At 39.2% G+C, this 15,790-nt stretch overlaps 1 protein-coding gene across 1 annotated transcript in view; it reads right to left on the bottom strand.

Moving 5' to 3' along the window:
- Positions 1-15,790, bottom strand: part of wdfy3 (WD repeat and FYVE domain containing 3) — a 122,110-nt gene that overhangs the window by 66,972 nt on the left and 39,348 nt on the right. The window contains exons 12-16 of the mRNA XM_028579180.1: positions 13,442-13,635; positions 8,768-9,039; positions 8,001-8,198; positions 1,387-1,576; positions 188-402 (exon numbers count right to left, since the gene is read on the bottom strand). Coding sequence (XP_028434981.1) covers positions 188-402; positions 1,387-1,576; positions 8,001-8,198; positions 8,768-9,039; positions 13,442-13,635 — 1,069 coding nt within the window. The remainder of the gene's footprint in view (positions 1-187; positions 403-1,386; positions 1,577-8,000; positions 8,199-8,767; positions 9,040-13,441; positions 13,636-15,790) is intronic.

Raw genomic sequence — 15,790 nt, 5'->3', positions numbered from 1 at the left:
TAATGAGGTCACACTGGAGCTGGGATAGTACCTAATCCAAATCAGTATCAGAAAGAACTTTGTTGCCACAGTAAGTAACACTTATTGGTGCATATATACATATACAAACCTATTAAAAACACTAATGTATATATATTAATGTATGTACTATGTATTAGCCCACATAAAAGAGGTTCAAGTGCAGTACCGGAGTGCCATCGGCTGCAAGGCTTGCGAAGCCAGCCTCTCAAACATCCTCTGCAGCGGAGGGTGCAGCGGGTGGTCCTCATCGCCCAGGGCCTGGCTGCAGCGCTGCAACAGCCGCTGGTGGAGGCAAGCTTCACACAGCACCTGCTGGTTCCTCTCGCTGTTCACCAGGAGCTGGAGGATGTTGGCCACTGCCAGCTGCAGGTCCAGGGCATGCTGGAGGGGAAACAGAAAGTGAATTTCAGTGAATTTTGTGTTTGATTTACAGGATTGTTTTGTCAATATGTTTACAGTCATGTGAAAAAATTAGGGCAACCATACTAAAGTTGACTAAAAAGAGGAAGGGCAACCATACTAAAGTTGACTAAAAAGAGGAATAAAAAAAATCATCTTTTGGAAATTGATCTTAATGCCTAAAAAATGAGGAAAAATCCAACCTTTAAGGACAGCAATTTTGTTTGTGAATGCATAATGTATCGTAAATAAATAAAAGTTCTTCCTTAAAATACATGGGGTACCTTCCATAAAATCATCTCTCAATGCAAATCAAACCAGATAATAGGCTAACTGAAATAAAACCATGCCAATCTCTAGGTATGGTGAAGTTTATGTGATGATGTGGGGCTATTTTAATTCCAAAAGCCAAGGGAACTTTATCAGGATGCATAGTTTCCTGGATCCATGAAATAACTGGCCTTTAAAAATAAAAATCTGCCTGCCTCTATGGGAATTTAACATAAGGGTGTACTTACTTATGCCCCCTGTATTTTAAGGAAGAACATTTATTTATTTACGATACATTATTCATTCACAAACAAAATTGGTGTCCTTAAAGGTTGGATTTTGCGTCATTTTTTTAATTAAGGCATTAAGATCAATTTCAAAAAGATGATTGTTTTATTCCTCTTTTTAGTCAACTTTAGCATGGGTGTCCTAATCCTCACATGACTGTAAGTTGAATGTTCAGGAATTAAATGTACTTGATTATCTATAAACAATTTCTTAATTCACTCTCCATAAAATGTAAAAACAAAATCACGTGCAAATGGCATAAACGGTCTGGTTCGCTTTGACATGTAAAAGCCATTGTGTCCAACTGGCAAAAAAAAAAAAAAGGTACTTCCCTGCACTGCACGTAACCCCTTCACCCACTATAACGGGAAGTGCATGTCAGCACATTTCCTTCTTGTGTTTCCTCACCTCTGGCTGACTGTCGGAGCAGACGGAGGGCAGCAGGTCAAGGATGGCCAGGACGGCCCCTGGGTGGATGACCACCATGTCAGACGAGGACGAGGAGGAGGCGGGGTGGGAGGTGTTGGCTAAGTGGAGCTTCAGGTCTGTCAGGGCTTTGACTGGGGCGGGAGGACCCGACGTACCGTAGTAGCCTTGTCTGGAAGCACAGGGGGAGAGAGAGTCACGCTTAGTTAAGTCCAGTTGACTCGCACCAAAGTTATTCCCAAAAAGGATGCCATTAAGAGCTTTAAGAAAACAGCTATCACAACACAAGTGAATTTGTGTGTGGTATTTAAAGCTTTAGTGGCTAACTTTTGGATATTAATGAACGTCCGTTACATTCAAGCCGATGCGAAATGAGTTGATACAAAGCGAATTAAGACCATCAGCTCCACACAACTCTCTCTGTATTTCTCAGTATGGCTATGTTCAGAAACTGGTGTCGTCCGGCAACTTTCGCACGCAGATAATCGAGGGAAGATAATTATCTCTTCTGAAGAGTCCATCGTGTTTTTTTTGTTTGGAAGATTTTTTTTGGGGCATTTTAGGCCTTTATTTGTATTGGACATTTTAGAGCTTGAAAGGGGAGAGAGAAGGGGAATAACATGCAGCAAATGACAACATTACTACTATTTTTTGGTGTTCAGCATTTTGTTTTGCCATGGGAAACTATGCTGATACATTTGAATATGGTTATGAGAATATGCTGATTAAAACAACATGAAATCATCCTAACTTCAGTTCAATCCATGGTGGAATATTAACACTAGTCTGTTTACTCTCAAAGCCTTGACCATTATTTGGAGGCCCTACTTGATTGTAAAATATGTATCTGGCTCACAGAAATAGGGAAAGTGGCTGCTAATATTCAGATTCACAGCTACAGTGTAAACCAGAAGAAAAAAAAAGAAAGAAGAAAAGCTGAGTGGAAACATTATTGTAACGAGGACAGAAATAATGACTTACTATAATCACTTCAATGTACGCATTGTATTTAACATTTTGACTCCAACTTCATTTAGCATGAGTCAGCAGTCCTCACACTTCACAGATTACGGTGTCAGCCAGCTACGGTTTGAAAGTTCTAAAGCACCGAGCATGTGCAAACAGCAGAGAGCAGGAGATCTGCTGGGGCCTGCAGTCGGGCAATTAAACAAATGGGCGTGTTGCTGCGATGCAAATGATAGAGTGGCAGATCCCCCCTCAGGAGAAATGCAGAGCTGGAAAAGGCTGGAGTCATTATAAAAGAGCTGGAAGGATTGGGTGTGGGGCAGGAAACTAACTTGCAACAGTGGCTGACCGCCTCTTTAATTGTTGTTTAATATTACAGGACTCCTGAATTATTATCTGCTGCATTACAAGACACGAGAGGATAAAGTTACCAGCGACAGACACCGCGGACAGTGTGATTGGCTGCTGGTGGGCTACATGAGAAGCTCCAGCGGGAATTTGACATGTTGGTAAAAGCTTGCACTAACATAATGAAGGGGGGACGAGCAGTGGGTCCAAATTTCACAACATACTAATTATATACAGGGTATGCTATAAACTACTTGTCTTATATACTTCGGTATACTGTTTTTGCAATTAGTATACAAAAAATAAATATACTTTTATTCTACAAGGAAATTATACAATACCTGGGCCAATGCAGGTCAATAAAACTGCAAATTTAGGACGTCATTGTAAATTTAATTTCACAAGTTGACATCCAAATTTTAAATTTTTTATCCAAAATTTGTTTTGTAAATAATAGTGAGTTAATAGTGATTTTACCACAATCCACAATATTTTACAATTGTAATGCACTCAAAAGTCAAGTCTTTTTTAGTCAACTTTGAGTATAATATTTTGTCAGATGTATGAGAACTATATCTTGATGTTGGGTATGATGATGGTAAGTAGATTAGCTGTGATAAACAGTTTAGTAGTTTTCTAACCGAAAGTAGAAAAGATTTAGCCACTTTCCTTTTATTCAGATGTTTTAGTGGGGGTGGAAACAAACTAAAAACGCTGGTGTTTTCATATATAGCAACTGTTTTTACATCTAACCAGCTCAGTGTGGATATTGTCTGGCATCAGCAGCAGTGAAAACAATCCTAATATTCAACACTGGAAGAGTCTGTGTTTATTTTGTTTTAGACTAAAAACTAAATGTGTTTAATCTAAGGCTCTTGCTGTGTCACCACCACAAACTTGATAATCACAACACCGATTGCTCTAATTTGCACATTGCAAACTGCTGCCATTTTTTTCAAGGCAAAGCTCATTGCACAAGATGCCTTGGAGCCTCTGTGCATCATTTGGATGGAGATTAAATCACGGGAGATGTTTTTGTTTGAATCAAGCCAAGCAAATCCAGAGCAATTAGCTTTCCTCACATTTTGACTTTTGAAATAATTTTGAGTACGGAAACCTTTTTAGCAAATTGTTGAATGATGGCTTTAAAGCAGGAATTGTGTTTTTAATATGCAATTAAGTCCACAAAGAAGAGCGTACAGTGAAGTACACAAACAAGGAAGGGCCTTATCATCTCTAATTGTCAAATTAGTCCACCTCATGAATATTCAGCCTTGGAGCGGATCCAGACACACAGAAGGGGAGACTACTGAGAGGAGAACCCCAGGTTCACCTTGACACCTTGACTTGAGTCATTATAGTTTACTAAGGCAGAGTTACATTTAAAACGGCCCAACCGTTTCTCCTTTTGTAAATCAAATTCAATGAGCTGCAGAGTCTGGGTTTAGATGGGGGGGGGGCAACTTCAGCTGAGAGAAAAGAGAAGAGAAGGAGGGGGAGGAGCAGGAGAGTAAGGAGGAATGTGATGAGAAGAAAAATGCTACTTTAGACTGAGAACAATTTGGCTACTTCTGTACATGTTTCCCTGCCTGAGACTAGCTGTGGAAAAATGTTGCAAATAAAGACATTTCTCTGTGGAGGTGAAGAAAAAAAATACTTTACTTAAGTCATTTAATCTAATTTTTTGGTTGGTTTGTAACATAAAACAGATTTTTGAGTAATTTCCGCTGCTCCAACTGCTTTGACAGGCGTCACCAGAAAGGAGTGTAACCTGTCATTTTCATCACTCTGTCAATACCCTAAGATGGTTTTCCTCCCATTTTTAATGTGAGGAATTAGAAGAAACTAACAAACTATTTAAAAATGCAGTCAATAGATTATTAGGTAATGAAAATAATCATTGGATGTGGAGAATACATGTTGAGGAACATCTGTAAAGTGTTGTGGATGCCGGTTTCATCTCTGGAAGTGTACCGTACAACATTTTCATGATTTGCTAAAAGATTCATGTGACCGTTCATGATCATTATGGCCACTCGTGGTTCCTCTAATAGTGCCGGCTGAAGGTGAGGGAAATGGAGAGGAAGGGGTGAGGGTGAGGAAAGTGGCAGAGCGCTGTAGCTACCTCTTCCTGGCGAGTGCTGGCGTGCCCCACGGTGAGGGCAGCGAGGTCTCGTGAGTCAGGCAGGGAGGCACCTGCTCCGCACGACTGCATGGCAACACACACACACACACACACACACAAAAATAAAGTGCACACACACATGCAGACACAAACACACAGAAACACATACACATATGCAGCCGCGCAGGTGGGCCGGGCCGAGGAAGAACAGCCAGACAACACCAGAGGTTAGAGGAAGAAAAAGAGACAGAGAGAAAAGAAAAGAAGGAAAGAAGCTGTTAGTGGAAAGCTGAAAGGAGAAACAGGATCAGAGCTACAGCTGGAGCACATGCATGACGCCAGCTAGAACTACACATGGGCTGGGCTGGGCACGCATTGTTGTCACGATGACCACAGACTTTAAGTTTAATACAGCTGGCAGGCATTGCAAAGAGGAGTTTAATACTTTCAGCAAAGATGTTCTGCAAACAGAAACCGCTTTTGATTTTGAATGGAAAAAGAGGATTGTAATCTATCAAGTCGGTTTCTTAAAAGGAAACTTTAGTATTTTTTTTAACCCAGACCTTCTTGTTTGTGTGTAAGTGGCAGAAAGATAAAAAAAAAAAAAAATTATCTGTAGTGTGCTTTCCATAGTGTTGTCCTGGACATGTAAGTAACTAACAATCTGAACCCTACAGTTGAAAAAACAAGCACTTTTAAAGGACGTACATTGACGATGCAATATTGCCTCAAAGGAGTACATTGTAATTCATGGCCGCTGGCTGCAGCGCTCGTGCTCAATACTGGACGAATTTAAAGAGTTGTGGCGTCCCCATTAGTCACTTAGACACAGAAACATGGGAAACAGGGTCCAGGTCGAAAAATACAGAAGTTTCCCTTTAATTGCAGTGGTCGACAAGTCCAATCAATCAATTGAGAAGAGCATCAAAACAGTCAGAACCCAACTTCAACTCGATCCCAAAAAACAAATGTATTTATATTTGATCAACAATTGTGATGTTTCTTCAGGCTCGCTATGGTGTCACGTTAGTAATTCTTTTCTTTAAATAATCATTTGCACTGATGTCACACTCATTCTGCTGTCATGACAACGCCACCAGGCTGTGCAGCTGAATCCCGACCACAGTGAAGCTTCTAGATTACATGTCTTGACGTCTAAATGTTGAGTTTTCAGCTGCCACAGTTCAGCCATGTGTGTCTGTGTCTCAGATGAAGAGGCCGACTGAGTGGGAGCTGGGATTGTGCAGTATGACCAGGCTGAGGAAAACACAGCTGTGGACCTGCCTCTACACGTTCCCCTGAATGATCTGAACCGACAAAGTGAACCTGTTCACTTGCGCAAAAGACTTTTTTTTAGTATCAATCTTCACTGTAGCTAACTAACTGAGTGTTGAAATAAGATGCAGTAAATTAACCTTGTATCACAAATAATTTACATTAATAACTGAACTAATAATTGTATAATCACCTAAGATAAATAATTGTAACTCAACCAATCAAGTAATACATGCAAATCTAGAAAACAGCATAGATTTAACTATCACTATTTCTCACTTGCTTCAGTTTGTAGCTTAAGTTGAAACATTTTTGCAAGTCACTTGAAAACACTGTTTTTCAAACACCAACTCCCCTCAGGTTTAATAAACTGGATCCTGAATCTTGAACGTTTACAAAATATTCATATAGGGTGCTTTGAAGATTCAAACAAAGCCAAACGGACCATGAAGGTCACTCAAGAGAAGAAAAAAAATATGTTTTACCAAGAACTTCAACGTGTTAGAAGATTGTAGGAAAAACGTGCGTTTCTTGATCTACTACAGAAATGTTCTTTGAGGAACATATGGCTGCAATCTGCTGAACCCCAACTAAAGGCTCCTTTACTGTCTTTCACACTGACCCACTCTCACATAAAAACTCATTCAGGAATGACACTCATTAAACTGATGACTTATTTAACCACCAACAGTAAATGAATAACTTGTGTGTTAACAACTACTATACTTCATCCTTATTTATTTAGTAGCTCATGGCCTGACTACAGGCAAAGAGATGCAACAGACCCTTGTGGTCTGATTTATAGTGCAATGTATATATACCACATACAGTACTTTATATAACTAACCTTGACCCTATTTCCCTATGTTTTTGTGTGTAAGTGACTGATAGGAACAACTATCTTTGAGATTGTTCCAGTATTAAGCGTCAACACTGTAACCGGCAGCCACAGACCGGGCTGCGATGTAACCCTTCGGGGCAAACGTGCATAGTCAATTTTGTCCACTAAAAGTACTGTTTTTGCCACTGACAGGCTCAGATTATTATTCTAAGTGTCTGACAACATTATGGAAAGGATCCCTACATAGATAGGCCTTTTTTAAAACCTCTTTCTGTTTAACCAGAAACAGCTCTGAGGTCGCTAGAGCTTAACCCACCAGACTCCATTAAAAAAACAATACTTTTAGTGTGTAGAGCCAACGGATTTTCACATGTAGATCAGGAAACCATATGTTTATTTCAACCAAAACTAAAGTTGTGATTGTTGGAATAGAAGAAATACGACCTGAAAAGGCTTTTCATAGTTTAAATTGACTTTGAATGAAGTGTATTTTACAATGCTAAAATTACTGTTAATTTACATGGAGTCTGGTGGCTTTAGCGAACGCAATTTTGTGGCTGTTTTTATGTTTAAAAAAAAGATCTTGTTCTTTAACAGAAAGGTCGACCTCCTTGGAAATCCTTAGCCATAATGTTGTCAGACACTTAGAATATTAATATGAGCCTGTCAGTGGCAAAACAAGCACTTTTTTGAAGGTATACAAACTGCACAATTGCCCTATTAACTTACATTGTAGCTGGTCTTGCTTAATACCGGACCACTTTCAAAGATTGTTGTTCCCATTAGTCACTTAGACACAAAAACATAAGAAAATAGGGTCCAGGTTGAAAAAAAAACCCGAAGTTACCCTATAACTCATATAACTGTTGGCTATTGTTTGAACAGAGGAGAGTGATTTCCTACTGTAGATGGTTATATTTTGGCATTTGGCTCTAGGAAAACTACATTAGATACATAGTGGGATTCATTATTTGCAGAACATAATCTCGCACATTAAACAAGTGTCACTATTAAACTCTGGGGTTTCTGTAATCCTCTGACCTGTCAAACGAGTCGGTGGCCATCTTGTACAGGTAGATGAAGAGTTTGCTGCAGTGTTTGAGTGTGGGACAGACGCTGTCTCCTGCGCAGCCTCCAGGGGCAGCCTCGTCCTCCAGCAGCCTCTGGAAAGGCTGAGCATTGGAGGGGAAAACGCTAGTGGGACCCAGCTTCTTAGTGTCGGAGAAACAGCCCAGCAGCCTGATGGCAAGTAGACAAAGTGGTTAACGTGAGAAAAGTTTGGTTTTAAAAAAGGGCGACACCACATAACACAATCGACAGAAAGCATTGAAAAGCTGAATTCTATTTCTCTTTGGACTTTGTTGCACTTCCTTTTAGGCGTTTCAACATTTTCCAAAAGCTATTTTGGAAGTTCTTCATGCATTATTCTGCCTCTATACTTCATTAGTATGGTAGTAAAGCAGTACTAAATAAAGCCCAATCTGTAGTGGACTACAATTATTTGGGAACCTTTTGTGGTGTAGGAATTTAACTGCCATATTTGTTAAGAAAATTATTTATCGGAATTTTAAAAAATGTGATAAATGGCAAAAATATATTTTTATGATTTTTTGTTTATCGTTTGTTATTAATAATAATACATTCTGAAAAGCAATATGACTTTCAATATATGGCTTAATCTGTGTAAAAGTTAAGTAGAAAGTGATAAAACATGCATTTTAGTGTTAAGAACCCAGACGATCTTTGCAAATAATACAAATCACAAACGAGGCCTCAGGTATCACTAGTTCTGGGCAAATAGACCTTACCTTATAGCATCAGCCAGCTTCTCATACTGGATCTCCGTGCGAAAGAAGTGTGAGTTGGCGGGCTCGTAGCGCATGGCGGCGGTGAGAGTGCAGATGACGGTGTGCAGCAGCTCAAAGACTTGGTTCTGGTTGACGCGCTCCCAGCCGTGTCGCGGCGGCTGGCACAGTGAGCGCTCCATGGCCACCAGCAGAGAGGTGACGTAGACGAAGCCGCCCACCTTGCGGAACACCGTCCGGGTGCGGTGGCTCTCACGCAAAACCGCTAACAAAGCCTGAAGGAGGAGGAGAAGAAACTGATTATTTAGTCAAGATTTACATAGTTCAAATTCTTTAATTGATTCATCGTTTTCAAATCAAAACCGCATTTTGAAAGAATGCGATTAGCTAATCGCCAAGACCGCGATTAATCAAATGTGCAATATTTTGTCGAAGGTTTGGTGGAACATTTGGTTTAACATTTTTTATTACACTTTTTATCATTATATGTACTGTTATTTCATAAGATAAATGTTGGAATAATGTTACATATCACGGATTCAATGTTTCATGCTTATTAAAAGAAGAACACCTCTTGCTGGCAATTCAGATCTATTGCTGCGTTCCAGACAGTTTTTAGCCCGTAAATTACGACTTCAAGTCACGACTCACGACTTGGTAGCGTTCCAGGCAAAGTCACCACAAACCCTTCTAGCTAGCGTTAGATAGTGGCTACTTAACGCTGACGTTAGCTATCTAGTTTACGTTGCCTATATATGTCTATTTATTTATACTTATCACTGTTAATAAACGGCGTCTGTACAGCATCAAATTGTTGTTTATGTGTGTGTAACGTCAAAGACTGTAACTGGGAGTACAACAATCTGGTACGAGTTCACGAGTAGTAAGTTTGACTGCCGTTCCAGTGTTCTTTCACAAGTAGGAGGTTGTGAAAACACGAGTTACGGGATGCCTGGAACGCAGCATAAGTTCTCATCCTTGCATAAGAATAAAGAGTTGTATCTGTTACACAGTGAATATAGAACTTTAGCTAAACTTTTTTTTTTTCTTCTTTTTTTTAAATAATCACAAATCGAATCGCAATATCTGGCAGAAAAATCGCAATTACATTTTTTTCCCCCAAATTGTTCAGCCCTAATAGGAAGTTAATGTTTAAATATATATATTGAAGATGTCACACACCCTCTGCTTCACTTTCTCCGCATAATTTTATTTATACAAGATTTCACTTACATATTTTACATTTTGTTACTCAATTATTCTTTCTCATGTTTTTATGTCATTTGGTTTTTGCTGCCTCGTTCAGTCATATCTCTGTTCATTAAGTCATTTTTCTCTCATTCTTCTTCTGCGGTGAGACATATTTAGGAGCCCCTCAGGGGTTTCTTTGTCTCAGTTCACCGACTTGATTTTTTTTCCCTGACATTTTTCCAGTGTTATGGTTCGTGTTCACAAATAACCTAAACTAAAACATCAAACCGTAACCTAGATATACGTTTGGGGACCTAAAATCAGCCTGAGAGCATAGAATGAGTGTGACAGGCAAAGTTTTTAATTAGCAACTGAAAAGTGGAGAAAACGTCTGGGATCAGCAACAGATGAAGCTTTTGAATGACACATGTAAAGTGCAGTGAAGGCACATGTCAGGGAGAACCGGGCTCAGTACCACTCGGGGCATTTTCATTTTTAGCCATTTCAATCCTGCTTCTGAAGGAATATCTTTCAAACCTCTATTGTTGTAGCCATAGGACAAAAACATATATTGTATGATAGGATTATTATTTCTGAACATGAACATAAGCCACCTGCTTTTCCAGAGAACACAATCAGTACATTATTAATACTTCTATAAATAATACAAGAAAAGAATTGGTACAGTCCAAAAAATCTTAGCGTGGTAGCCATGGTGATGTCCCTTAGACTGCATCATTAGTTGGGTATATTGTACAGATGATTATTAAAAAATATGTTATCATTAAAACAACCCCTAATTCAGAAACTCTGCTTTAAGTTATCATTATCCTAATTCGCTCAAATCACACAAAAGAACTATGGTAACCAGTTGGTATGAAAGCATGCAGAACATTTTCTATTTAAAATTAGGCAACAACACCAATAAAATGTACGCTAATGGAGTGTCTCTTTTTCTCTGAATCCATAGAACAAGCAGCAAACCATTTTATGAGGACTAAAGGCAGTTCTAATGAAGTCTGTTGACAGAAAGTTCTGCGACATTATGGGAACACTGTTTCTATAAAAAAAAAAAAAAAAAAAGTGTTGTGGCCGTTTGGCTCAGTTGGTAGAGCAGGCACACATGTACAGAGGACTATATGATATAAAACCGTGAGACTATATACATTTTTACAAGTTTATATTAGGGCTGGGCGATAGGGAGAAAATCAGATATCACGATATTCTTGACCAAATACCTCAATATCAATATTGCGGCGATATTCTAGGGTATACAATTGGTGCTTTAACAAAATATCTTCACACTTAGATTTTAGATAAATAATTATCAGTAATGTGAACATAATGTCTAAGTGGGGAAAAGGCAAATAACAGAACAGCTATAACAGTCTGGTAAGTTCAGAAAAGTATATCCCTTTACTGTAATGCAGCCTTTAAAACCAGGAAAAGACAACACTTATGTCATATCACGATATCCAAAATCTGAGACGATATCTAGTCTCATATCGTGATCTCGATATAATATCGATATGTTGCCAGACCCAAACAGTAAGGTCTCGAAGATCAGGAACAATTGGAACAATTGAAAGAAAGTAATTGAGATCTATCAGTCTGGAAAGGGTTATAAAAGCCATTTCCAAAGAATCCAACCACAGTGAGAGCCATCAAATGGCTTGCCCTAGTGGTATCTTTAGTATCTCTAGGTGTAAGACAGTGAGCAAGACTTCTTCATGGCAATATTGTTGCTTTTGTATAATGTTTGCAGCATGTGGTCATTTTTTAACTTGACTGACTGGAAAAGCCAAAAGCAGACACTGTCTGGATGTTTTTTTTAACAATATGTTAATAAGACAAACATAAATAGTTTGGACGTTACACTTTGCACCCGGGTTGCAGTTGTTGCTGCTAAGGGTGGCCCAACCAGTATTTTAATGCATGGTTTGGATTTTTTTCTCCTTTAATGATAAAACCGCTGGCTTTTGTGTTTACTTGTGTTGTCCTTGACTATTGTTTAAATTGGTTTGATGTTCGGTGTGACAAACATATCTAGGAAGGGGCTTTTTTTATCAAAGCTTTTTCCAATCTCGATTTCAAGTGGTATCTTTAGTTTTGAGCCTTAAAAAACTATTGGTAACACATTACTTGAAGGTATCTACATAAGAGTGACATGACACTGTCATGAACGTGTCATAAACATTATAAACAAGTTATAAACGTTTATGACATAACGCTTCTTTTAGTAAGTGTCATTTGGTTTTTATGTTAAGTTATGGTTAGGGTTGGTGTTCATGTGTCGTGACAGTGTCATGACAGTGTCATGTGTTCATGACAGTGTCATGTCACTCTTATGTAGATACCTTCAAGTAATGTGTTGTCAATAGTTTTTTAAGACTCAAAACGTTGAAATCTCTGGAAAAAGCTTTGATAAAAAAAGCTAGATATGTTGTTCCGCTGAGCCAGCGGTTTCCTGCTGCATTAAAATACTGCCAGGCTCAGCACAGTGTTTTTTTTTTTAAAACCAATCACAGGATGTTAGTAAATCCTCTTCCTGTCCTCTAAACTGGGAAATTACCACCAGGCTACCTGCACATTTTACTATGTCCTGGTAAAATGTAGGTTTGGGAGTTAACTTTACCAGCCGTGTGGAGGCCTCGAGGATTCGATGCAACATATCAGGTATTGACTATGCCCCCCTCAGAGATAACAGGGTTAAATGTGTACTTTCAGAAGGCTAATCAGCTTAATTTTAAGATCTGTTTGTGTGTCTGCAGTGTGTTACTGCCCACGGTACATAAACCCTGAAGACGAGCGAGGGAAAAAATGATTTCACTAAAAACGGATTTGATATAAGTTCTTTGCCGTCTTTAGTTTATTTGAGGGCGATAATTAAAATCCCAGATTAGTGACATAGGAGCAAAAAGATGACGGGTTAATCCAGCCGAAGCCTTCAGAAGGCGTGAGAATCATCTCGTCTGAAGGAGTGGAATTTGAAAAAATGCAATTATGCTCCAGAAAATGAGCCGGCATCCTCTCACCCGGTGTGTGTGAATGTGTGAGTGAATGTGTGTATATATGCTTTTATGTGCAGCTTACACTTAGTGCCTTGGTTTGAAGCAATTACTGTATGCAGGGCTTTAAATGCATATTGATTTTTCAAAATTACAGACTTTACCTTTCCTCAATGTTCTCACCGAGACTGAAGATTGTGTTGGTGCTGACCTCATCTTTCTGAACACCTTCTTAGCTACACTACGGTATATCAAGATATACTACAAAACTAATCACATTTTAATTGACAAATTCTTTAAAATCAAAGTAGTTGCATGTTGCCGGACAAAGTTTAAAGGAAGATAATATAGTAAGACAGAGACGGAGCCTGTGGTAGATATTAAGTATTATTATAAAAATAATTACTAATTATGTCAGTAATACAACATACTGACGTTAAATAAATGAATTTAATGGAATGACTGAGTGTGTGGTTACCCGCAGTATGTCAGTCTTCAGCTGTAGTTCACTGGGCGGTGCCGAGTGCATGAGGCCCAGCAGCGTTCCCATATCGTCATCTCCACTGGGCGACAGGACGAGCTGCTGGATGATGAGCAGGGCATGTTCCCGACACTGCCGGTACTTCACGATGTTGTGAACGCAACGAGCGCCGCCAAACTCCCTGAACAGAGCTGGGAGATGGAAAGAAAAATGGGACAGAAACTTAGTCTTTGCACATTTTTAACTGAACATAATGACACCAGGCTAGGTTATAATGAATACAGTGTTTGAAAAAAAATGTTTGTCTAATAGTCGACTTTTAAGGAATACGCTAAACCACTGCTGATGATCGGTATATTCAGTATGCTACAAAACCCTCATTAGTTTCTTCACAACATAGCTAAATACACTACATACAAGTTCCACTCTTTGGAGCACCCGCTGAAGTTCAACTGCAAGCAGTGTACTTAGCTTGGGCTGAAACTAACCGTTATTTTCATTATCAGATAATATGTAATTATTTTTTTACGATTAATAGTTTAATTGTATAAGAGTTCAAATATTAGAAGAAAAAAAAGCTGCTCATCACAATTTCCTAAAGCCCAAACCAAAACCCAAAGATATTCCATTTACAATCATACAAAAACTGTCAGAACCTGGAACCAGGGAATGTTGTATATTTACAATGGTTTACTAAAGTCTTACTTAAGGTTTTAAGTTCCGACTGATAAAGCTTTTGCTGTCAGGGCCCCTAGTATGAACTACACAGATGCAATATGGTTGATTTTGAGGACTTTTGAATCTTATGTTTTGTCATAGAATCACTTTTAATTGATTACTCGATCAACTTAAAATCCTCCTCTTTTTCACCACTGTTGTAGTGCCTATAATTTTAGACCAAGGTTTCTTTTCATGCAGAAGGTGTGCGCTTTGTCCTTATGTTTCATCACGTAGAGGTTGTGAAAGCAATAATGATTAAAATTGGGTTGCTCGTGATGTTGGTGAGCTTATCTGCAAAAAAAAAAAAAAAAAAAAAAAAAAAAAAAAAAAATATCTGTTTATTGATGGGCTGATGTGGCTCTGACCCTGAACTTTTAGTACTGTATCCTTGTCAATTGTGTCACGCACTGAATTTCGTGACTTCTTTGCACTAATTGCCTCTCCAGATAAGGCTTCTGGCTGAGAGCCTCATGCATAACATGTAATGTAATCAATGTCAAAATGAACCTAGGGGTTAATAACACATGTGTACAGAGTCGACTGTTCTCTGGGATTTGTTTTCATGCTAATCGTGTGACCAGAAAACCACTAATTAGCTTATAACGCTAGTTGTCAGGACAGGGCAGGGGTAAAGTAAAAACCGTTACCAGTAACCGTAACATAGATCAAGCACGGCGTTTGTCGTTCGACTGGTCGTGAGTGTTTTCCCAAAATGGCGCCTGCCTGTATACATGAACGGTATACGGTTAATAAACCGTCTGTACACTTACAAAGTTCTATAAGTTTTACCCGTGCCCCGACGACTAGCTTTATAAGCTAATTAGCAGTTTGAGCTAAAATTGCTCACATTCGATTAGCAGGAAAAAAAATCCCAGAGAACGGTCGATACGCATGTGTTATTCACCCTTAGGTTCATTTTGCGCCGGATTTTTCCTTTCAAACATCACACACATCATCCTGTTTTTGTGACGAAAGCAACCATCATCAGCAAGGTGGAAGAGAGCTCTCAGCTGTTGGTGATTAGCCTGTTGGTCATCTTTGTGACTCAGCGCATTTCTCCAGCTGACACACACACACACACACACACACACACACACACACACACACACACACACACACACACACACACACACACACACACACACACACACACACACACACACACACACACACACACACACACACACACACACACACACACACACACACACACACACACACACACACACGGTCAATGGAGACTGAGCGATGTGGGAGGAGCGGGAGGTTTAAGGACATTTAATGAGATACTTTATTGATCCCTGGAGGAAGATTTTCCTTCCTCTTCACCTCAACAGAAAGGTCAGAGGTCAAGGCTTAGTAGCTCTGGGGATGGTGGGGGATAGGTGTCTTTCTCAAGGACACTTCAATAATGTAGATGCATAAATGGGTGATTGTTGTTTTTTTTGGCTCAATTAAATGGATAAGTGATTTTATTTAGCATTTAAGGTCAAACATGACGCACATAATTAAAGCCAAAAAGTACAATTTGTGTGTAATCGGTTGTTCTAAAGGCACCGGTAATTTGTGTCCTCCAATGATCCTGCACAACATCCTGCAGTGCATAAAACAAGTCACCAGCAGCTG

Source organism: Perca flavescens, chromosome 5 (genome assembly GCF_004354835.1).
Source record: "Perca flavescens isolate YP-PL-M2 chromosome 5, PFLA_1.0, whole genome shotgun sequence".
Taxonomy (NCBI): Eukaryota; Metazoa; Chordata; class Actinopteri; order Perciformes; family Percidae; genus Perca; species Perca flavescens.
The sequence above is the reverse complement of the archived record's forward strand: the minus strand, read 5'-3'. Positions and strand labels throughout refer to the sequence as shown.